A 23,264-nucleotide genomic window follows, 5' to 3' on the forward strand; every position below is an offset into this window, starting at 1 on the left:
TCTACTCGAGCTACACGCTCTAGGGATATAAACCTCAACACAACAATGAATAGAACATGCTGGAGGGATAGACTCCCTTCGCAGAGACTTCCCTTACTATGGAACAGGGTCCCGATCAACATAAGACAGAGCCCCTCACTATCACTCTTCAAGAGGAACCTTGATGAGTGGATGGGTAACAAAGTTCACACCGGGGATCACACCAACAGCACTACTACATAGGGGCCAAGGGTACTAGCTGCTAGTACAAGGGTCTAGGGAACTACTAAAGGGGCGGTGAATACCGCATGGCTGGGCTAATCTATGCCTTCGGGCAGAAAGCCCAGTACCAACCTATGAACCTATAAACCAACTCAGCCGTTATACAAAGCTCGCGCCAGCCAAAAACTCTTGAGCTAAGGCTCTACCCATACTCCCCTCTCTTCCCATTTAGGGAGGGGTGGCATAATGGTTAAGGTGTTTACCCTATAAAGACAAGGTGCAGGGTTTGATTGTCACACGGGGGAAATAGTTAGGCTTCAAATGGCTCAAAAGGACAGTTAGCCTAGTACTAATCTATGAATCTATGATCTATGAACACACATTGAACTGGATAAAAAAACTTCTAAAATCTTGTTTTTTTTTTCATTCAGGGAATACACTTTTTAACCATTCAGTAAGTCCAGTAGACAATAAAGAATATTTTTCACACACAAGCAGGCTACAAGTTCAAAAAACATGCATAAGTGAATACGTATAATGTTTACATATTCAGACTTTATAATTTTTTTCCTACCAGAAAACTTTGGAAGGCTGGGTTGGGATAGTTGACGTTTCGGATAATCAACTCTCTACTGTACTATTGTGTGCTAAATAGTGGTATATTATTATCTGTAACAGCTGTTAAAAAAAAAAGTTATGTTCTTACCATAACGTTCCATCTGTGTTGTTGATCTTCATTCATTCTTGATTGATGGGTTCGGTTCCAATCACTCAGAACCAACTTAGCCGTTACACAAAGCTCGTGCCAACCAAAAACTCTTGAGCTAAGACTCTACCCATACTCCCTCTCTTCCCATTACCCCAGATCGAGTTTGCCTATCAGTTAAGAAAATACAGAAACCCTGTCTGAGGAACAACCCTATAAAACCCAGGACTAGTTCCGAACCTCCAAGAGTCTCTAGGAGGGGGCAGGAGGGTGGGAAGTCAAGAATGAATGAAGATCGACAGCACAGATGGAACGTTATGGCAAGAACATAACATCTTTATCTGATGATGTCAATCTTCAATCACTCGAGTGATGGGACAGAGTCCCCAGCTACTTTAGATCCTGGGCAGCTCCAAGGAAGAATATTCCTGAGCACCGCAGAGCCAAAGGTTCATAGGTTGGTACTAGGCTATTGGCCCTGGGGCCTATACAAGCCTAGTCATAACAATTCCCTGGCTATTTCCTCCCAGAATATTTACTTCCCTGGTCCCCTGTCTAGCAGGGCAACTGACGCAATCCCTGGGGTGAATTTCCCATCTCCCATCCAATTGTCAAGGTTCCTTTTGAAGAGGGCCAAAGAGGTGCTCAGCTTGACATGTATGGGCAGTCTATTACAGAGTATGGGGAGTCTGGGTCAGGAACCTATCCCTCCAGCATGTTTTGTTCATTGTGATGACCAGGTTTAGATCCCTGGAGCGTGTGGCTCTGAGGGACTGGGCTTTCTTTAAGTGTAGCATGTCCAACAGCACTGGGTTTGACATAGCCTTGTATGTTAAGCAGAGATTGCCTCAGAGTAGGCGATATGCAACAGAGTATAGCAGAAGTGTTTTTAAGACGGTCAGCATAGGGTATCTGCTTTAGGCCTGTGATTCTTTTAGTGAGGTATTTCTGTGGCCTTTCCAGTTGCTGCAGATGTCTTGTGACGTACATACCAAATGAGGCATTGTATTCAATAATGGGTCTAATGAGGGATGAGTACAGTGGGACAATGACCTCCTTTTTCCTGGATGAAAAGCCCTTAGTGATGAGGTGTGCCACATAGGATTTCTTGACTGTTGTGGCTATGTGGTTATCGAAGGGGAGACCACTGTCCACCTGTGCCCCTAAGTCCCTTATCACACTTTCGGTGTTTAGTGTACTGCCACTTAAGTGGTAATTCATGGGTACATGTTTTTCCCAAAGGGGATAACATTTCTTGGCATTGAGCTTGAGCCCATGGCTCTGGCACTAAGCATCTGTTTGGGTAAGGCCCTTTTGTAGAATATCCACATCATTTGGGGGATTCAATAATGGCTCCCAGCTTGCAGTCATCTGCGAACTTTGTTAGCAAGAGTTCCTTAGTGCTGGCCTGTACTTCAGAGAAGTAGATGCCAAACAAGATCGGTCCCTCCCAGGACTGAACCCTGAGGTATTCTGCTTGTCACTTGTCTGGAGCTAGATTTTGAATCAGCTACTTTTACAGTGTGGGTTCTGTCAGTAAGCCAGTTGGCAACCCATCGAGTGATGTAGGGATTAATGCCCAGCTTAGTAAGTTTATCTAGGATTCCAGACTGGGGGATGGTATTGAAGGCCTTGGCGAGGTCCAGAGAGGCTGTGTGGGGCACCTTACCCTCGTCCACGGCTCTGGAGACTGATTCGAAGAAGTCAATCAGGCTGAGGAGACAAGATCTGCCCTTTACGAAACCAAACTAGGCGGGGTCCAGTGTTTGAAGGTTGCCAATGTCTTTGTTTACAAGTTCCATGATAATGTGTTCTGTGGCTTTGCAGATCAGGCTAGTCAGACTGATGCGACTATAGTTCCCGGGATCCAAGGTGGATCCCCCCTTGTGGAGTGGAATAGCTGTAGCTGTGCGCCACTCATTGGACACAAAGCCTCAGGTGAGGCTATGATTAAACAAGACACTTAGATGAGGTGCCAGTTTACTTTGTAGTTCATGTAGTACACAGCTTGGGATGTCGTCTGGTCCCATGGATGCTGTATTCTTAGCTTTGGAGAGTGCGTTTTTTACCTGTGTGGCCATTGATTACCGGAATTTGGCAATCTTTTAGTATTGAGATGGGCCCTTTAGTGGGTGTGGGGGGGTGAAGTTGGCACTGAATCGATCTGCCAGGATATTGGCAATATCCTTGGGATGGTCTTCCAGTGGAGACCATGTCTAATTTGTAATGAGTGATAAAGGTATGTGGAGTAGGCCAAGTTGCAGCTAGCATACGTCTTCCATAGAAGCACTGGAATGAAGACCACTGAAGTGGAAACAGATCTTGTAGCATGAGCTATAACTTTCATTGGCAATTTGAGTTTATTCTGGTTGTATATAAAGGTAATGCAGTCTCTTAACCATTTTAACAAGGTGACCTTTGATACCACTTTGCCCAATCTGGTACCAGAAAAGGTTAGAAATAGTTGGTCTGATTTTCTAGAGGATTTTGTTCTGTCCAAGTAAAAATGTAATTGTCTGTGGACATCCAGCACATGCAAGCAGTATTCTCCTTTGTTTGAAAAATTTGGAAAGAAGACTGGTAAGTCTATGGCCTGGTTGATATTGGACTCTGATACCACTTTAGGAAGGAGGGATTGCTTCTGGGTGATGCTCTTTCTTTGTGGAAGATGATATATGGATGATTCACACACAAAGCCTGTAACTCTGAGAAGGACACACCTGTTCAATTTGTCCACAATCATGTTGGAGTTCCCCTGGATATGCATTGCTATCAGAAAGAGGTTGGAAGTGACTGCCCGTCGCCAAACTCTTAGGGCTTCCCAACATACAGGATAGGATCTGGTTCCCACATTTGTTGATATACCAGACTAAGGACATGTTGTCTGATTGGATGGCAATTGTCCCTGGAGGTAAGGTAGACTGAAATGCTTGCAATGCTAAAAGCGCTGCCCTCAGTTTTAGGACACTGATGCGCAAATTGGCCTCTTGTGGGGACCAAATGCTTTGGAGAGTCTTCCCCAGAAAATGCCCCACCCTATTTGGGAAGCGTCCGTGGTCACTACGGTCTTGGCCTGAGAGGGGGGAAAAGGGATGACTCCATAAATTTTCTTCTGGCTTTATCCACCAAGATAAATCATTTTTGCAGTGATTTGTTATCAAGACTGGATGGGACATGGGGTGCGTTAGAAGTGGTCATTGCAACGCCAAGAGCCACTGAAGCAGCCTCATGTGATACCTCGTTAGGGGAACTAATGTTACTGTAGCTGCCATGGATCCGAAAAGTTGAGAGGATCAACTGTAGCCGCGATCTTAGCTTTAACAAATTGTGATGAGGAAGGAAGGCCACACAGGATATTGTATTTTGTCTTGCTCTGATAAATTCCAAATCCTGTGTGGGAGACAGTTGTGATTTTTCTTTGTTGACTGAAATGCCCAAAGTTTCGGTAAGGTGTAGAACAAAGTCTATGGCGCATAGCAGTAGATGCCTGGAAGGGGCGGTGAGGAGCCAGTTGTCTAGATATGGAAACACACAGAATCCCTGTAGTCTCAAATGAGCTGCTATGACTGCCGTGCATTTGAACACCCTGGGGGCTGTGGTGAGGCCGAAGGGCAGTGCTCAAAACAGGTAATGACTGGCTCCCAGCCGGAAGCAGAGATATCTTCTGGAGTGTTTGTCCATCTTTATGTGGTAATACACATCCTGAAGATCTATAGAGCACATCCAATCATACTTCTGTAGAAAGGGAAGGATAGACTGAATCTTGACCATCCGGAATTTTGTCTGTTGCACAAATTTGCTCAAAAGGCTGAAATCCAAGATTGGCCTCCAGTCCCCTGTCTTTTTTGGCACTAAAAAGAATCTTCAGTCGACTCCAGATCCCATCTGGTCTGGTAGGACTGCTTGGATAACTCTTTTTTTGAAGCAGCTTTTGAACTTCTACTGCTGCTAGATTCCTCTGACTGGGGGGGATCAGGGATTCATTTTTGGGGTTTGGGGAAAAGACTGAAGGGAATGCGGTAACTTCTGGTGATTATTGTCTGCACCCATGAATCTGAAGTTATTGTGAGCCAGGCTGAATGGTGCCGAGAAAATCTTCCCCCTACTGCTTCCAGAGGTAAGCAATTGAGCCTCCACTCAGGAGCACTGGTAGGGTTATCCAGAAAAGGAATCTCTGGAGCCCTGGTTAAGTGGACCTCCTCTGCCCTGGGGGAAATACTCGCTATGTGCATCCTAAAAAGACCCTTGGGTCTTCTTGAATCACATTTCCACTCCTCTGATTCCTGGAGTAAGATCGTTGTGGAGTGAAAAAACACACACCCACAGCAGAAAGCATCTTCCCATCCTTTTCACACCTGGCTAACGTGTCTCTAACTTTTGGGCCAAACAATGAAGCAGCGTCAACAGGAGCACTGACAAAAGATGACTTGAAGGGGTCCGCAAAATCATACAAGCGCATCCAGGCATGGTGCCCAATGGTAACGCCTGTACCCGCTGCCCTAGACGTATCTTCAGCTGTATGCACAATAAGCTGCACAGATGAATTTGAGATGGACTCCAGGGTGGCAAGCTGATCTTGAACCTCGTCAGACACTGCTCCTGCTAGGGTGTCTGAAAGCTCAGTTATCAGATCCCTTTGCAGTCTTAGTGATGTGTGACCAAAAGTCCAAGGACTGAATAGCGAAGGTTACTGAAGCAAAGACCCGTTTCACAAATCAGTCCATCGTCCACAACTCTCAGGAGGATGGACAACTGAACTCTCTTCGGCGAATTCTTTTTTGGTGGCTGCCACCACCACCACGGCATCTGCTGCTAGACCCTTAGACCAATGGAGCTGATCCTCTAGGGCTGAAAGAATCTTCTCCGGTCTCTACGCAATAGGCTCTATGGTGTCAGGAGCCTTCCACACTCGCTGATCAATCTATTTGATTAGTTCATCAGTGGGCGGAGTCACCCAAGAAGTAGATAGACGTCCATGAAAAACTTGCAAGAAAACAGATTCCTCAGAGGATGGGGTTTGAGGGCTTCCAATCACCCCTCTGTTTTAAATATTTCCAGGATGTCTCCAAAGGAGACATCTTCAGAGAGCGACTGTGGAGATCCTTCCCCTTCATCGCAATATGTATCCTCAGTGACTGATTCTTCTGGAGAATCTAGGTGCTTCCTCTTGCATGTTCTCTTATGGAGTGGCTCCTCAGGGGGAAGTTCATAGGTTGGTACTAGGCTATCAGCCCTAGGGCCTATACAAGCCTAGCCATAACAATTCCCTGGCTATTTCTTCCCACATTATTTACTTTCCTGGACCCCTGTCTAGCAGGGCGACTGACGTGATCCCTGGGGTGAATTTCCTTTCTCCCATCCAATCGTCAAGGTTCCTCTTGAAGAGGTCCAAAGAGGCACTCTGCTTGACATGTATGGGCAATCTATTCCAGAGTCTGGGGAGTCTCTGGGTCAGGAACCTATCCCTCCAGCATGTTTTGTTTATTGTGATGACAAGGTTTAGATCCCTGGAGCGTGTAGCTCTGAGGGATTGGGATTTCTTTAAGTGTAGCATGTCCAACAGCTCTGGGTTTGACATGGCCTTGTATGTTAAGCAGAGATCGCCTCTGAGTAAAAGATATGCGACAGAGTATAGCTGGAGTTTTTTTAAGGCGGTCAGCGTAGGGAATCTGCTTTAGGCCTGTGATTCTTTTAGTGAGGTATTTCTGAGGCCTTTCCAGTTGTTGCAGATGTCTTGAGAGGTACATACCAAATGGGGCGTTGTATTCTATAATGGGTCTAATGAAGGATGAGTACAGTGGGACAATGACCTCCTTCTTTCTGGATGAAAAGCCCTTCGTGATGAGGTGTGCCACATAGAAGGATTTTCTGACTGTTGTGGCGATGTGGTTATCGAAGGTGAGACCACTGTCCACCTGTGTCCCTAAGTCTCTTATCACACTTTCTGTGTTTAGTGCACTGCCACCTATATGGTAATTCATGGATACATGTTTTTTCCCAAAGGGGATAACAATACATTTCTTGGCATTGAGCTTGAGCCCATGGCTCTGGCACCAAGCATCTGTTCCTGTAAGGCCCTTTTACAGAGTAGCCACATCATTTGGGGATTCAATAATGGCTCCCAGTTTGCAGTCATCTGCAAACTTTGTTAGCCAGAGTCCCTTAGTACTGACCTGTACTTCAGAGAAGTAGATGCCAAACAAGAGCGGCCCCAGGACTGAACCCTGAGGTACTCCACTTGTCACTTGTCTGGAGCTGGATTTGGAGTCGGCTACTTTTACAGTGTGGGTTCTATCAGTAAGCCATTTAGCAACCCATTGGGTGACATAGGGATTAATGCCCAACTTCGTAAGTTTATCTATGATTCCAGAGTGGGGGATGGTGTCAAAGGCCTTGGCAAGGTCTAGATAGGCTGTGTGCACCACCTTACCCTTATCCATGGCTTTGGAGACTGATTCAAAGAAGTCAATCAGGTTCAGGAGACAAGATCGGCCCTTCACCAACCCAAACTGGGTGGGGTCCAGTGTTTGAAGGTTGCCAATGTCTTTGTTTATAAATTCCATGATAATACGCTCTATGGCCTTGCAGATAAGGCTGGTCAGACTGATGGGACGGTAGTTTCCAGGATCCAAGGTGGATCCCCCCTTGTGGATTGGGATAACTGTAGCTCTGCGCCACTCAGTGGGCACGAAACCTGAGGTGAGGCTATGATTAAACATGACACTTAGGTGAGGTGCCAGTTCATATTGCAGTTCATGTAGTACACAGCCCGGGATGTCATCTGGTCCCATGGATGCTGTATTCTTGGCTTTAGAGAGTGCGTTTTGTACCTGTGTGTCCGTTTTTACTGGAATTTGGCAATCTTCCGGTATTGAGATGGGCCATTTAGGGGGTGAGAGGGGGGTCTGAGGAGGACTCCTAAGTGGGGGGACCCTGAGCTAGGGTATCTTGCAGTTCTTGTGCCAGCTGTCCAGATATAGCAAATTGTGGCAACTGCGAACCAGAGGGAACAAAAATATGGCACTCTGATAGGGATAGACCCAACTGTGAACCTGCTGAGGCTAAAGATCTCTCCATATTCTGGAAAGTAGTCCCACCCGAAGAGGGATGGGAGCCCGGAACAGAGAGACCACCTGAGAACCAGGGTCACACCCTGCTCCAACGAGCCGCCTCCCAGAGTAGGCGCCGAGTGAGAGTGCTTAAAACTACAATGGTCCCAAGAACCACAGATGGCGCCACAGAAACAACTCGAACCGGTATAAAGATCTCGGAACCGACAGCCAAACCTCAGTCCCGTGGGTGAGATGTTACAAAAGAAGCTTTAGACCACAGAGTAGATTCCAGTGCTAAGGTGAGATCCACAGTCAGCACCGAGGCAGTTGACACCAGGAGCGTAAAAGCAACGGGCTCCAAGACTTGGGAAGAGGTTGAAGGAGGAATATATGTAGGAGTCCTGGGAGAGTAAGCCTTGGCTGCGGGTGGGAGAGAGGTCTAGGAGGATAACAGGAAGGCCTCTGGCTGCTAAAAGCTGGTCCACTAATCTGACTATATCCAATTCTGAGAGACTCCTGGAGGAACGGATCAATATTCCTGAAGGGGACTCTGGTCTGTCCACAAAGGGACTTAGCTGCTGACCCAAAAAGGGGTCTATTAAAGGGGTCTATCTTGTCTGGAGAATATTTAAAACATTGACCTACAGCACCGTGGTCCGTTGTATAGAAGAAGAAGATGGAACCAAATGGGTAGATGTAACTATTGCCGGTGCTGGAGAGGTCGTCGGTGCCGAAGTGGTTTGAGTTGTTCAGTAGTTGTCAGCACCAATGCTGATTTTGCTGTCTTTTGTGCTGGAGTAGAAGATGGTGATGTTTTAGTTATTTTGCCTTCGGTTCCGAACAGACTGTCGGAACCTGGGATTTTTGAGACTGTGTGTCATGTACCTTTGGGGAAGACGGTACCAAATGGCTCCGCTTTTTTGCCCCAGACTTTGGAGATTTTGAAGTCTCCACCTCAGATAGAGCTTCACCAAAGGGACACTTTAACAAGCCTTTCAGAATGAATTTCTTCTCTCTGCAAGAGTTCGGGTGCCAAAGCCTTTACAGATATTATAAAGAATTTCCAAGTGAGGGACACCGAGACAGTAGATGCAAGAAAGATGTCCATCACAATTTGGCATCTTTCTGCCACAGTCCTTACACTGTTTAAACCCAGAGATCCCTTTTTGTTTGCCTGCCATGTTGTCCAGTTAGCAACACGACACGCTCATACACTTGCTCGTAGAAAAGGGGGAAAGAAAGGTTACTGAAGGAGATCAATTAAACATACACACACGCACACACACATATATATATATATATATATATATATTTATATTTATTTTTTTCTTGTTTTTAAGGATATACCAACTATGGTATATGAAGAATGCCCAAATGGGTAAGGGAAAGGAAGAGAAGCACAAGAAAAATACAAACAATGGTATTATAGATTACCAATGGTAAAAGGGAAGAACAGGTCTGTTACCAACAATGGTAAAAGAGAATTACCATAAAGTAAAAAAGGGGTAGAAAGCTCAAACAGGGTCACTCACTCAAAACAAGCATCAAACACTAATGAGTAAGGAATTAGAGCCTTAAACTATTACAATCACAACAAGAAGAAAATTGCTGGCACTCAGCTGAGAGCATTGGCTGATGGGTCCAATTTTCTATGCGGCAAATGAGATCTGAGGTAATGGAAGAGAGGCAGTATGGGTAGAGCCTGGTGCGAGCTTTGTATAACAGCTAAGTCGATTCCAAGGGATCCGAACCCATCAGTCAAGAATGAATAAAGCTTGACAACATCAGATCAACTGTTTTATAACTTCTTTCTTTGAATAAATGTTTGTTCAAATGTTCTCTTAATTTCAACAACAAAAAAAAAATATTCAATTTAAAACACAGCAAAAGCCATGCTGATTACATGAGCACTAAATACACCCTGACTTAGGAATGGGGTCCTTGTTAAAAAAAACAGTAACATTTGGGGAAATTAAATCGACTGAAAGCAACGATACCCATTTCCTTACACAACAACAAACACTTCACAATAACATATAATCAGAATGCACACACTCACCTTACAGGAATGGCTTTAGGCACTGAAGAATTATTATTTGGTTGATACTTAGACTTTTCAGATTGCCTAGGAAAGGAGTCCATTCCACTGTCAGTCTCAACAGGTTGAGGAGAATTCTGGGACTTTGACAAGGGCTGTGGAGAATTCTGCACCTTTGGTGGTATTTCAGGTTTTAAATGCACTTCAGTTGGTAGAAGATTGTGATTAAACTTTGGGCTTTCAAACTTGCGTTCAAATGGCCGAGCAGTACTTGTGTAAGGTTTTGGAGTAAACCGATTGTATGTTGAGGAGAAAGGCTTCTGAGTTTGTTCTATTCCATTAACAGGACTTTTTTCTGGAAAGCTTTTCTGAGGGTAAAAGCTGGACTGAACAGTGTCCTCTCGGCTTGAAGATCTGAAGGCTGCTGGTTTAGATTGTTGAGGTGGTGGTTCAGGTTTAGAAACTGTAGATCCTGGTAAATCCACTGAGACAGAATTCACTACGAAGAAAAACAAATTAAATGAACACATTCAAGAAAGTATCAACACAACATAACATCTGAAACCATTAAGTAGCATTAGTAGTAACGGATGAATGGTGAGACTGGAATTAGTAACTTTAACAAGGAGTGGCACAGCCCTTGCAATGAAGTTATGAAAGTGTTGTGGGGGTGATTATCTCATTCAAGCAAAATCTTACATTTTTCATAGTAAAATTACAACTTTCACATAATCTGTTAAGTGAATCAATTTTTTTCTCAAGTGACCACTTAAAAAGTTCCAGTGAGCCATGTTGTTACTTAACTAGCCACTCTCTCACCCCCTCTTACTTTGTATACTGTGATAAGCAGGTACACATCTGCTAGTGGCAGATCACCAATATCAGATATAACAAGAGGCAGAAAAGTATAGGTTACAAAACAACTGCAGTACATACAAACAGGGACATCAGCAAGTGTACACGAAGTACTCTACAGTATACACATAGCCAGCCAGGGGGTAACAAACAGTGAAAAAGATGTCTATAAATATAAATAAAGCTTTGCCTTATTAATCCTCCTTTTTTCCCGACAGGAATAACATTCAGTATAGCTGCTTTCACACAGGTACTTACGTGCAGGGGTGGAGTAGGCTGCTAAACTGTGTATGATAAGACAGTAGCTTAGCTGCACCCTGCTATCGATCTTGCATATTGTTGTAAGGACTTTATAACTTCAAATCATCTGTCTAACATTTCATTTCTTATTTTGTTCAGAATTGTTAACTTGGTTAAAGCATTAGTCCAGAAAGACACATTTCAGATTCAGCCCAGGAAATGACAAAAAAAGAAAAAAAATTATTTCCAAGACTCGTGCTTTTGAATTTCTGAAAGTTTCACGATTAAATGTATTTTGGGAACTTCTCACTTTATTGGACATTTTATTTCCTGAATTAAAGAGCAAAAAACATTTGCTTGTCTGCAGTAGCTAATTAGAATGTGTGGGATGCTGTCTGTTGATACATGCTTGTTTCTGCCTTTTATAAAGATGCCTGTCACACATACTGCACCTATTATTCTTGCTTACAACATTTCAGGTAAGGCACCATTAATTCTATACCACTTTAATCAGTATATGAATGCAACTTTCTCACACTCAGATTTTTATTAAAACTACAACTCAGACTTACAGGCAGCATGGGCAAGGTTGTTTCTTGAGAAAAAGAAGTTATGTACTCACCATAACGTTCTATCAGTGTTGTCTGTCTTCATTTATCCTTGATGTATGGGACTTGGTTACGATCCTTGGTACTGGCTCGGTTCTTATAACAGATTGCTAGAACCAAAAACTCTTGAGCTAAGTCTCTACACCCAGAATGCCCCCCTCCAGACTACCTCAGATTGATTTGCAGCTATAAAGGAACTCGGAAGACCAGTTAAAGTACAGTTGTGTACCTACCATAAATGTAGATGTTCGAGTGTATTCACTGTTGCAATCATTACACTCGGGTTATCCTGCTGGCAGGCGACCCGCAGTCAGCCTGAGTTCCAAGTCTTGGTCTGGCATCGGTTGCTGTCGCCTCTTCCCTAACGTCAGTGCACCAGGGGTATAAAAGTTGCAACCGATGCCATTTTCTTCAGTTTTTCTTGCCCCAGATGTCAGGTGCACTCGATAGGAAGGCTGAAAAGATAAAAATATGCCAAAAAAAATGCATATATCACTATAAACATTTCCTTCATCTACAAGCAAATACACCACATAGGTTGTATAGAGTTGAGAAGTACAGAAAGGTCCCAGCAAAGAAAAGGGTGGTGGTGGGTGGGTAACCTGGACTGCAACAGTGAATACACTCGAACATATACATTTATGGTAGGTACACAACTGTACTATGTTCACTGTGTTTCACTGTTGCAGTCATTACACTTAGGTAGAATCCCAAAGCTGAGGTTGGGTGGCTGGGTCTAAATTGGATTTGGCGAGGCTAACAAGCCCTGCAGAACTGCAGTGGCAAAGCCTGCTCTGGATTTAGAGTAGAGAGTTAAGTGGTAGTGCTTGGTGAAATTGTGCACGGAGTTCCAGGTTGCAGCTTCTAAAATGTCTTTGGTTGGTACTCCTCTGAGGAAAGCTGCTGAAGTGGCTGCTGCTCTGGTAGAATGAGGCCTAATGCCCTTAGGCACTGCTTTGCCATGTTGTGCTTAACAGAAGCGGATGCAGTGTCCTATCCATTTGGAAATTGTCTGCTTTGTAATAGGCTTTCCTTGTGATCCTGCAGCATATGTTGCAAACAGTTGCTCAGTTTTTCTGAAAGCTTTTGTTTTGTCCAAGTAGAATCGTAGCTGCCTGTGTATATCCAAAGCGTGCAGAAGTCTTTCCTCTTTATTCTGGGGATTTGGGTAGAAAGTAGGTAAATGAATGGTTTGGTTTAGGACCACATTGGAGACCACTTTTGGCATGAATGTTGGGTTTGTCCTAAGAGAAACCCTGTCCTGATGAAAAATGAGGAAAGGTTCCACAGCCATCAATGCCTGTAACTCTGAGACTCTTCTTGCTGAAGTTATTGCTAGGAGCAGAGCAGTTTTCCATGACAAGAATTTTAGATGAGCTGTGCTGGCTGGTTCAAAAGGAGGCAGTGTGAGTTTTTCTAAAACAAAATTGAGGTCCCAAGTAGGTATTGGTGCTCTCCTTGGGGGTCTTATATTTTCTGCCCCTCTGAGTTACTGTCATAGTAGAGGATGTGAAAAAATAGGAGGATCCGTATTGTAATGAGCTGAAATGGCAGAGGCATGGATTTTAATAGATGAGAAAGCTAGGCCTTTGTCCAACATTTCAGTTAGGTATTGCAAAATCTGAGGAATATTAGGGACAAGTGGTTCGAGCCCTTGTGCCTGGTTCCAAGCACAGAATCTCTTCCATTTTTCTCCATAAGATTTCCTAGTGCTGGACCTCCTGGCTTCTAAAATAACATCCATAACAGCTTTAGACAGAGGTGCAGTCCGAGTGGCTACATTATCTGCCATGCTGCCAGGTTTAAGGTTCTCAGTTGACTGTGCAGAATCTGATTGTTGTGTCAGAAGATGAGGGATTTGAGGTAGAGGCCAAGGTGGGCCTTGGGACAAACTCTTTAAGATTGGGTACCAGTGCTGGCGTGGTCAGTCTGGTGCAATCAGGATCATTTTTGGCCTTTCTTGTCTGACTTTTAGTAGCACCTTGGTGAGAAGAGGCATCGGAGGGAAGGCATAGACTGTCAGGCCTTTCCAGCTGAATGATACAGCATCCACTTTCCATGCTTGAGAGTGATAAGTTCTTGTGCAAAATTTTTGTATTTGGTAATTGTGAGGGGAGGCAAAAAGATTTATGTCTGGGCGTCCCCATTTCCTTGTTATCATGCTGAACACTTGTGGATTTAGCTTCCATTCGTGAGGATCCATGAGATTTCTGCTTAGTTTGTCTGCCAGTGTATTTTTTTGTTCCTGGCATGAATTGTGCTTGCAGATGTACTTGGTAGGTCAGTGCTGTGTTCCACAAAGTCATGGCTTGTCTGCATAGGGGGTATGAATGTGTACCCCCTTGCTTATGTACCACATAATTGTGGTATTGTCCATCTTTATTAACAGTTGTCCTGGATGTATTAGGTTCTTGAAGGCTGTCAGGGCATTCTGTACAGCTAACATCTCTTTTTGATTGATGTGAAGATGCATTTGTTCCTTGGGCCACGTGCCATGAATACATTTTCCTGCCATATGTGCTCCCCAGGCATAATCCGATGCATCCGTTGTTATTGTCTGCCTGGCTGTAGGTAAGGTGAAAGGCTGTCCCTTGTTGTTGTGACAAGCCTGGGACCACCATCGAAACTCCTGTTGTAGGCAGGGAATTAAAGTTATGACGGTCTCCAGGCTGTGACAGTGCTGAGTCCAAACACTTTATAGATACCACTGTAGTTTCCTCATATGCAGTTTTGCATATGGAATTAGTAGAATGCAGGATGCCATGAAGCCCAGGGCCTGCAGAATTTGTCTTGCAGGGAGCTGGGTTTTTGTTGCCATCATTTGAAAGTAATGAGTCAGTTGCCTTTGTTTGTCTGGCATGAGATAAGCCATCTGGGTAGTTGTACTTAAGCTTGCACCCAGGAATATTATCTCTTGAGAGGGTACTAGTTTTGATTTCTTTTCGTTTACTGTGTATCCTAGGCAAATTAGCAATCTTTTTACAAATGCCAGGTGCTTTAGAAGAGTGTCCTTGCTCTCTGCTTGAATAAGGCAGTCGTCCAAGTAGGGATATATTTGAATTCCTTTTTGTCTGCAAAATGCAATTACTTGTGCCAGGCATTTTGTGAAGACCCTGGGCACAGTAGATAAGCCAAAGGGCAGTGCAGAGAACTGGTAATGCATTGAGCCTGCTATGAATCTGAGGTATATTCTGCAAGATTGTCTGACTGGGACATGCAGGTATGCCTCCTTGAGATCCAAAGTAACTAGCCAAGCCTCCTTGCCCAGCACGGGCAGAAGTTTTTGTAGTGTTAACATTTTGAATTTTGGAACATCCAGGAAAGTATTTAGGATTGACAGGTCCAGTATTGGTCTCCAGGCTTTGTTATTTTCTGGGTACTAAGAAAAGTCTTGAGTAAAATCCTTGTCCCTGTTCTTGTTGTGGAACTTTTTGAATAGCTCCCATGTCCATAAGAGCAAAGATCTGTTTTTGTGCCTCTACCCATCGGTTTTGTGGCAGGTCTGGCATACCTTGCATACCTTTTGGTTTTGGAAGCGTATGGAAGTGGAACCTTTAACCCTGAGAAATAATATTCAGCACCCAGTGGTCCTGGGTGATCATGTGCCAATTTTTTGAGAAAAGTGCTAGCTTTCCCCCTAGGGGTGCTGTCAACAGGTAAGAGCTTGGCATTTGCAGAGGGAAGTCATTGTGACTGTTTCCTATAAGGTTGTGATTTGTCTTCTCCTCCTTTGGGGGCTGAAGCACCCCATTGTTTAGGTCTGTAGGAGCGTTGGGGCTGAGATCTGCCTCTTGGGCGTCTGTATCTGCCTCTTTGTGGCCTGCCACTGGAAAGGACCGATTTTTTGAAGGCCAGTTTCTGCTAAATCTAGGTGGTTTAACTTGTAAGAAATCTTTCACTGTCTGCATTGACTTTGCTTTATCCTCCATTTTCTTTAACACCTCTTCTGCCTTAACACCAAACAAAGTATCATGCTGTAATGGAGCATCCAATAATTTTACTTTAACATGGTCAGGTAAACTTTGTTCTTTCAAACAAGCACGTCTTCGAATAACAGAGCCTGTAACTGCGGCTCTACAAGAAGCCTCTAATGAATCAAAACCACATTGCAGAGTATGCTTTCCCACTTTTCAACTGCATGCAATAAATCCTGCATTTCTTTACTGTCAGGACTTTCTGTATTTGAAACCATTTTCTGCTTTATCAATGACATAAGGTACTGTTGATATTTAAGTATGTGAAACTGACAGTTTAAAGCTCTTACAGCTAAAGTAGAAGAAGTGTAAACTTTTTTCCCCCATCTGTCCAGAGCTCTGGAATCCCTATCTGAGGGGACAGGATTTTTGGCAGTGGAAGCCTTAACCCCTGTAGGACCCTGAGAAATTGTTTCTGGGTCTGCAGCGGGGTTTTTGCAAACTTATGAGAGTCAAGGACACTGTAGTACCTGTCTGGCTTGACTGGTGCAGGGGGTAAAGAATCAGGAGACAGAGTGGATTCAGAAAAAACATCACCTACAATATCAAGCACAGGGGGGATAGCCAGGGGCCTGTGCTGAGGCAATAAAAGGAAATCTCTGAGCCTTTTCTTGGATTCTGAATAATCCTGGCTTTCCCAATGGAAATGCTCCCTCATGGTGTGCAGGGTTTCCCCAAAAGAATAATCCTCAGGCGGTGAGGCTGAAGGAATGGACTCTTCTGCATCAGGGTCCTCATAGGGAGGGACATGATCAGAAGAGGAATCAGAGGAAATGGAAACCTGATCAGAGGAATCATAATCAGTGTCTTGCCTAGGCCTTTTGTCAGGAGGGGGATGGGAACCCTTGATTAAAGTAATAAGGTCTTCGGCCATTTTAAGTATCAGTTTCTTTGGCATGGATGACTGTCCTGGAGAATGCTGTAGTTGTTTCCTTGTCCTTAATGGTGTTTTTGACTTTGCCTCTGCTGCTGTAGTAGCCTTAATTGTAAGCTGTGAAGGTCTGAAAACACCCTCAGAAGCCGATGCCTGCTCAGCGGCTCCGGACCCATCTGAGGGTATAGCTTCTGTAGGCCCAATATCTTGAGTTTCGACAGGCCTCGGTGTCTCTACGTGGATGTTGGTTACGGCCTGTGGCTCTGAGGTAGCAGGTGTCAGGGGCTGCGAAAGCGCCTCATTGAGAACCGGCGACTGGCCTAGAAGAGGCTTCGTCGTCGGTTTTGGACCTCGGATGCCTGTCTTTCTCTTTGTCTTTGTGTTTTTTATAAATTCCGGTCGTCGGTTGTTCCGATGGCATTATATAATTAAACCTTCGGCCAAAATAATGTAAAGCAAAATCAAACCGACGTTTAATAGTGCATTTATTGAATCTAGCACAAAACCGACAACTAGTAACGTCGTGGTCAGGGCCTAGCAAGGAATACAGTAAGAGTGAAAGTCCTTATGAGGTATTTGCTTCCCACAAGAAATACAATTATTAACTTTTACTGACATCGGTCTGCAGCAAGAAAAAGTTTCCCCAGCGGGGTACTTAGCTTTACTGAAGACTTCGGTTCTGAAACTCAGTTTTGAAAATCTCAGGAGTCGGCCGACCGGCACTTGCCAACTGCTTTTGCTTCGGGCACTGCGTGGCAAGAAAGACTGAAGAACATGGTGTCGGTTGCAACTTTTAAACCCCTGGCGCACTGACGTCAGGGAAGAGGCGAAAGCAACCGACGCTGGACCAAGACTTTGGAACTCGGGCCGACTGCTGGTCGCCTGCCAGCAGGATAACTCAAGTGCAATGACTGCAACAGTGAAACACTATGAACATCACTGTGATATGGAATAGCAGAAATAACAAATAATTCAATGCCACAGAAACCAAAACGTTTATTTGCTAAGCTTTCAGGTTACAAATACCCTTCCTCAGTGCTATTATCACTATAGTAGCACTGAGGAAGGGTGTTTGTAACCTGAAAGCTTTGCAAATAAATCTTTTGGTTTCTGTGGCATTGGACTATTTGTTGTTCGGCTATAAATCAAGACAGGAAATACAGCCCTATTGCAATTGTAGAGGTCATATATGAAATAACAGATAACCAGGACTAGAGATCGTTCCTCCAAGAAGCCTGAAGGAGGGGGAAAGTGGGTAGGGTGTCAAGGATAAATAAAGATCGACAACACAGATGGAACATTATGGTGAGTACTTAACTTCTTTATCTGATGTCCTCAATCTTCATTTATCCTTGACGTATGGGACAGAGTCCCCAGCTACCTTACATCTTGGGAGGCCTTATGGAAAGATATTCATGAGAACCATAGAAGTAAAAGACGCTCTTCCCCTGGAGACCAGATCCAATTTGTAATGAGTGATAAAGGTATGTGAAGCAGCCCAGGTTGCTGCTGCACATATTTCATCCATGGAAGTCTTTGAGTGAAAAACAGCAGAATGGCTATCGCCCTAGTAGAATGTGCCGTCACTGGTGCAGGTAATTGGATGTTTTTCTTATTGTAGATGAAAATTATGCATTCCCTTACCCACTTAGATAAAGTGACCTTTGAAACTGGTTCACCCATGGATAGACTTGAAAAGGAGACGGATAACTGGCCCGACTTTCTAAAGTCCTTTGTTCTGCCAAGATAAAAATGCAATTGACTGCGAACATCTTACAAGTGTAAACAATATTCTTCCTTGTTAGAAAAATTAGGGAAGAAGACTGGTAAATCAAAAGATTGATTAATATTAGCTTCAGATAACCTACTTAGGAAAAAAAAGGATGGGTTGGTTCTTAGTGAAACCCTGTCTGTATGAAAAATCAAATATGGTGGTTTTGAGGATAACGCTTGAATCTCTGAAATTCTTCTGGTGGTAACGGCTACCAGAAAAATGGTTTTCCATGAAAGGAACTTCAGGTCACAATTAGGTGCAGGCACGAAAGGAAAATGAATCAATGACTGCAGAACCATAGTAAGGTCCCAAGGAATGAGAGGATCTTTATAAGGTGGTTTTAACCTCAAGGTTCCTTTCATAAACAATTTGAACAATCTTGGAGAGATTAAGGAGTGCTCTTCGAAACCGTCATGGAAGTGGAAATAGCAGTTGGTTGCACTTTAATAGTAAAAGGAGCTCCTTATTTGAAAAGCATAGCTAAAAATTCCAATACCTTTTCAACCACTGCAGAGAAGGGGTTAATACCATTATCACATGCCCAAAACGAGAATCTTTTCTACTTACTGGGCTAAAGTCTCTGGTGGAAGGCTTATGGAAGCTAACAAAAATTTTTCGGACTGGGGAGGACAGGTTATCTTGGCCTGGCGATCAATGGAATTGGAGGAACCAGGCTGTTAGCTTGAGATTTTGGAGACTGGGGTGAACTAGTCCTTGTGGATGGTAAAGGAGGTCTGGATCTGGGTCCAAAGTTCATGGAAGATGACTTAGGTGAGACCAAAGAAAGGGGAACCAGATTTGACAAGGCCAAAGGCAGCAATGAGGATCACCTTGCTCTACAACCTGATGGCTTTTTTCAAGAAAGCGAGTATTAGTGGAATGGGAGAAAGGCATAAAGCAGTCCCGAGGGCCAGTCGTGAAGGAAACTATCTCTCAGGGACTCCACCAGAGGGGGGATAAGGGCAAAGTAGCTGTTGTTCAGGGGTGATGCAAACAGGTCACAGCAAGGCTGGCCCCAGCGACAGAAAATCTCCTTTGCCACTCTGGGATTGAGAGACCACTTGTGAGGCAGGAGGATGCACCTGCTCAACTTGTCCGCTATCAAGTTCAAGGTCCCTGGGATGTGCATTGCTATCAGAAAGTGGTTGGAAGAAATTGCTTATTGCCATACTCTGAGAGTTTCTCGACACAGGGGGTAAGACTCTGTTCCGCCCCGTTTGTTGATGTACCACACTACTGACGCTGTCTGATTAAATCTCAATCATTCCCACAGGGAGGTCAGCTCGAAAGGCATGCAAAGCTAAAAAGCCTGCCTTTAACTCCAGAACACCAATATGCAAATCAGCCTCAGTTGTGGACCAAGTGCCTTGGACTGTTCTGCCCAGATAATGCCTGCCCCACCCTATCTAGGAGGTGTCCGTGGTCACTATATCCTTGGGATGAGGAAGAACGAAGGGTCAGCCTAAGAGAATTTCTTCTGATTCCATCCACCAGGATAAGTCTTTCTTGCAACAACTGGTAACCCGAATGAGATGCATCAGGGAATGACTGAGAATGGACTACTGGGAGGTTAGAAGCCACTGCAGAATTCTCAAGTGAAATCTTGCTAGCGGGACCAGCGTAATGGTCGTTGCCATGGACCCTAGAACTTGTAGAATTAAAACAGCAGGTACCATGTTGCTGTAGAGAATAGTTTCCACGGGACCTTATCTTTTGCAATCTGTGAGGAGGAAGGGAAGCTATGCAAGAGGTGGTATTTAGGCAAGCCCCTATAAACTCTAATTCTTGAGTCGGACTTAGTTGGGATTTTGTGTGATTCACCATACCTAGATAAGCGCAAGTGTGTAGAATAAAATCTCTTGACTTAGATGCCTGGTGGCAGCAGTGACAAGCCAGGCGTCTAAATATGGAAACACTCAGAATACGTGCACTCTCAAGTGAGCTGCTACTGCTACCATACACGTTTGTGAACACCCTGGGAGTGTGGTGAGACCAAAGGGCAGAGCTCTGAATTGATAACGACTGGCTCCTAGCCGGAAGCACAGGACCTTCTGGAGCATTTGTTCATTTTTATGTGGTGATACACATCCTGGAGGGGCTATACAGCACTTTCAATGGTCTTTTCCTAAGAAGGCTAGAATAGACTGAATCGTGACCATCCGGAATTTTGCCCGCTGAACAAACTTCTTCAATAGGCTGAGATCCACAATCAGTCTCCAGTCCCCTTGTCTGTTCTGGCACCAAAAACAACCTTGAATAAATCTGGATCCTATCTGGTCTGATGGGACTTCATGGATGACTCTTTCTAGCAGCTTTTGAATTTCCAGAGCTACCCGACCCCTCTGACTGGTTGGAACATTGGGAATTCTTCTGATTGTTCTTGGGGTAAGAATGAAGGGAATGTAGCATCCTCTGAAAATGATCCTTCGCACCCAAGTATTGGTGGTTATTTGTTGCCAGGCTAGTGGGTGCAAGGACAATCTTCCCCCGACTGCCTTCAAAGGCAAGCAATCGGGCCTCCCTTCAGGAGTGCTGATAGGGTTTCTCTGATAAAGAATCTCTGGAACCCTGATTTGGGGGGCCATTTCTACCACGAGGTCAGCATCTTCCACTGGAGCTCCCCCCTTCTGCCCCAAGGGAGCCACTACCATGTGTGTCTTGAAAATGACCTTGGGATTGCTTGAACCACATTTTTCCACTCCTCTGGTTCCTGCAGGATGACTACTGCGGAGCAGAAAAATGTATGTCTACTGCAGACAGGGTCTTTACACCTTTTTCACACCTGACCAAGGCCTTTTTGACTTTGGGGCCAAACAGGGATGATCCGTCAAATGGAACACTGAGGAACGAAGACTTAAATGGCTCTGCAAACTCACACAAGCACATCCAGGGGTGCTTCCTTATGGCAACGCCAGAACACACTGCCCTAAGTCATCCCTTCGGCTGTGTGCACAATGAGCTTCATGGATGAGTTGGAAATAAGACTCCAGGATGGACAGCTGGGAGGCCACTTTATCCTGTACCTCCTCAGACATGGCTCCTGTAAGGGTATCAGGCAAATCCTTGATCAGATCCCTTGAGTCTAGTAAAATGTGCCATGAACTTCAAAGACCATAAGACAAAGGTCAATGAAGTGTACACCTGCTTCCCAAACCTGTCCATCACCCTGGACTCTCGGTTAGGAGGATGAACAGTGGAACTCTCTTCTGCTAGTTCCTTCTTTGCGGCTGTCACAACCACCATGGCATCTACTACTAAACCTTTGGCCCAAAACTGCTGGCCCTCTGGTACTGTGAGAATTCTGTTGGATCTCCTGAGGATTGGTTCTACAGAATCAGGGGCCTTCCATGCCCACAGTGCAATTAACCTAATGAAATAGTCAGCAGGCAGGGTCACCCAAGAGGTAGATGGGTGAACATCGAAAGCTTGCAGGTACACGGACTCCTCCAAAGAAGGTTCTTTGGACTTCCAGCTACCCCTCTGCTTTAATAACTCAAGAATGTCTCCAAAGGAGATGTCTTCTGGGGGTGACCGGGGGAACCCTCCCCTTCATCAAAGTCTGTGTCCCTGTGACAGAATCTTCTGGGGAATCTAGAGGTCTCCTCTTACACACCCTCTTCCAGGGGACCTCCTCAGTGGGAAGCTCTGTAAAGGACTCGCAAGAGGTAAGCCCCTGTGCAGGGGTATTCTGCAACTTTGGTGCTGTCTGGACATGAGGTTGGAGGAAGCTCTGGGCGAAAGGGAGTACCAGATAAATGCTCCGATAGGGAAGGAACCAGCAGAGAATCTGCAGAGTCCCAGAACCGTGGTCCCACCCTGCTCCAATGAAACTGACATTGAAGCAGGGGAAGAGCCCATGCATGCCAAGGCTCCAACATACAAATACGGCTCCAAGAACACTGTAGCTGAACCACACCCATTGGACCCGGCAGCGGAGCTACGACCCGAGATTCCTCCAGATCAGAAAGAACCAGGGAACTCAAGGCAGACACTGGAGCTGAAGGCATAAAAGCTGTTGGCACTGGGACAGCTGGAACTGGGGGAACAGAGTCATGGTCTCTAAGGCCTCAGTGGAGGTTAGAGGAGGAGGAATGTCTGGTGGAGTCATTGGAAAGAAGGTCCCATGTCCAGAAGGGAATGAAAGCTGGGAAGAACCTGTAAGACCCCTAGCAACAAGGAACCGATGCACCAACCTCATGATGTTGACTTCTGTCAAACTCCTGGAGGAATGAACAGAGAGGGCTGATGGAGATTCGGGTCCCTCTATGAAGGGGCTTGGGAGATTCCCCACAAAGGATCCAATGAGGGGGAGTACCTAGTCCTGGGCATGAAAGATAGTTCTGGTTCTGAGGATACCGATGGTACCATGGAAGGGACTAGCACCTGGGCAGTCGGGCTCCATAATTGTCAGCATTGAAATCTTCAATGCAGTGGTAGTCACCACAGCTGGGGCTGAAGTCAGCACCATAGCTTTTCTAGTAGTCGGGTTCGGTTCCGATGAGCAGAAGGGAACTGAAGATTCAGGTCTCTTCGATGCTGGAGCCAAAGGGGATGCCAGCACTAAGAGACACTTCTTCTTCCCATGATCAACTTTCCAGGAAGAGGACGACGACGGTGAGGAAACGTCAGATTTTGATTTCCTTGGCTGACAGGACAAAGTCTCAAAGGATGTTTTAATTAGTCCTTTACGGATAAGTTTTATTCTTTCTTTCTACGAGGGCTCGGTGAGTAAAGGCTTGACACACAGCACAATCCTCTTGCAAGTGCACCTGGCCCAAGCAATAGGACATATGCCATATGCCCACTGGAACTGGGCATTTTCCTCCCACAATCACGGCACTGCTCGAATCCTGTAGCGTCTTTACCTTTACCTGCCATCTTGACTAGACACCAAGTCAACTCGCAGAAAGGCACACAGCCACACAAACATACACAGTAAAGG

General features: G+C 44.9%; 1 protein-coding gene across 7 annotated transcripts in view; it reads right to left on the minus strand.

Annotated features, from left to right (window-relative positions):
- Window positions 1-23,264, minus strand: part of TJP1 (tight junction protein 1) — a 2,268,071-nt gene that overhangs the window by 384,530 nt on the left and 1,860,277 nt on the right. For all 7 annotated transcript variants that reach the window (XM_044078564.1, XM_044078565.1, XM_044078562.1 and 4 more), the window contains one exon: window positions 10,019-10,496. In XM_044078564.1, the coding sequence (XP_043934499.1) occupies window positions 10,019-10,496 (478 nt within the window). The remainder of the gene's footprint in view (window positions 1-10,018; window positions 10,497-23,264) is intronic.

This window comes from Protopterus annectens, chromosome 7.part1, assembly GCF_019279795.1.
Source record: "Protopterus annectens isolate FY-2018-M chromosome 7.part1, PAN1.0, whole genome shotgun sequence".
Classification (NCBI taxonomy): domain Eukaryota; kingdom Metazoa; phylum Chordata; order Ceratodontiformes; family Protopteridae; genus Protopterus; species Protopterus annectens.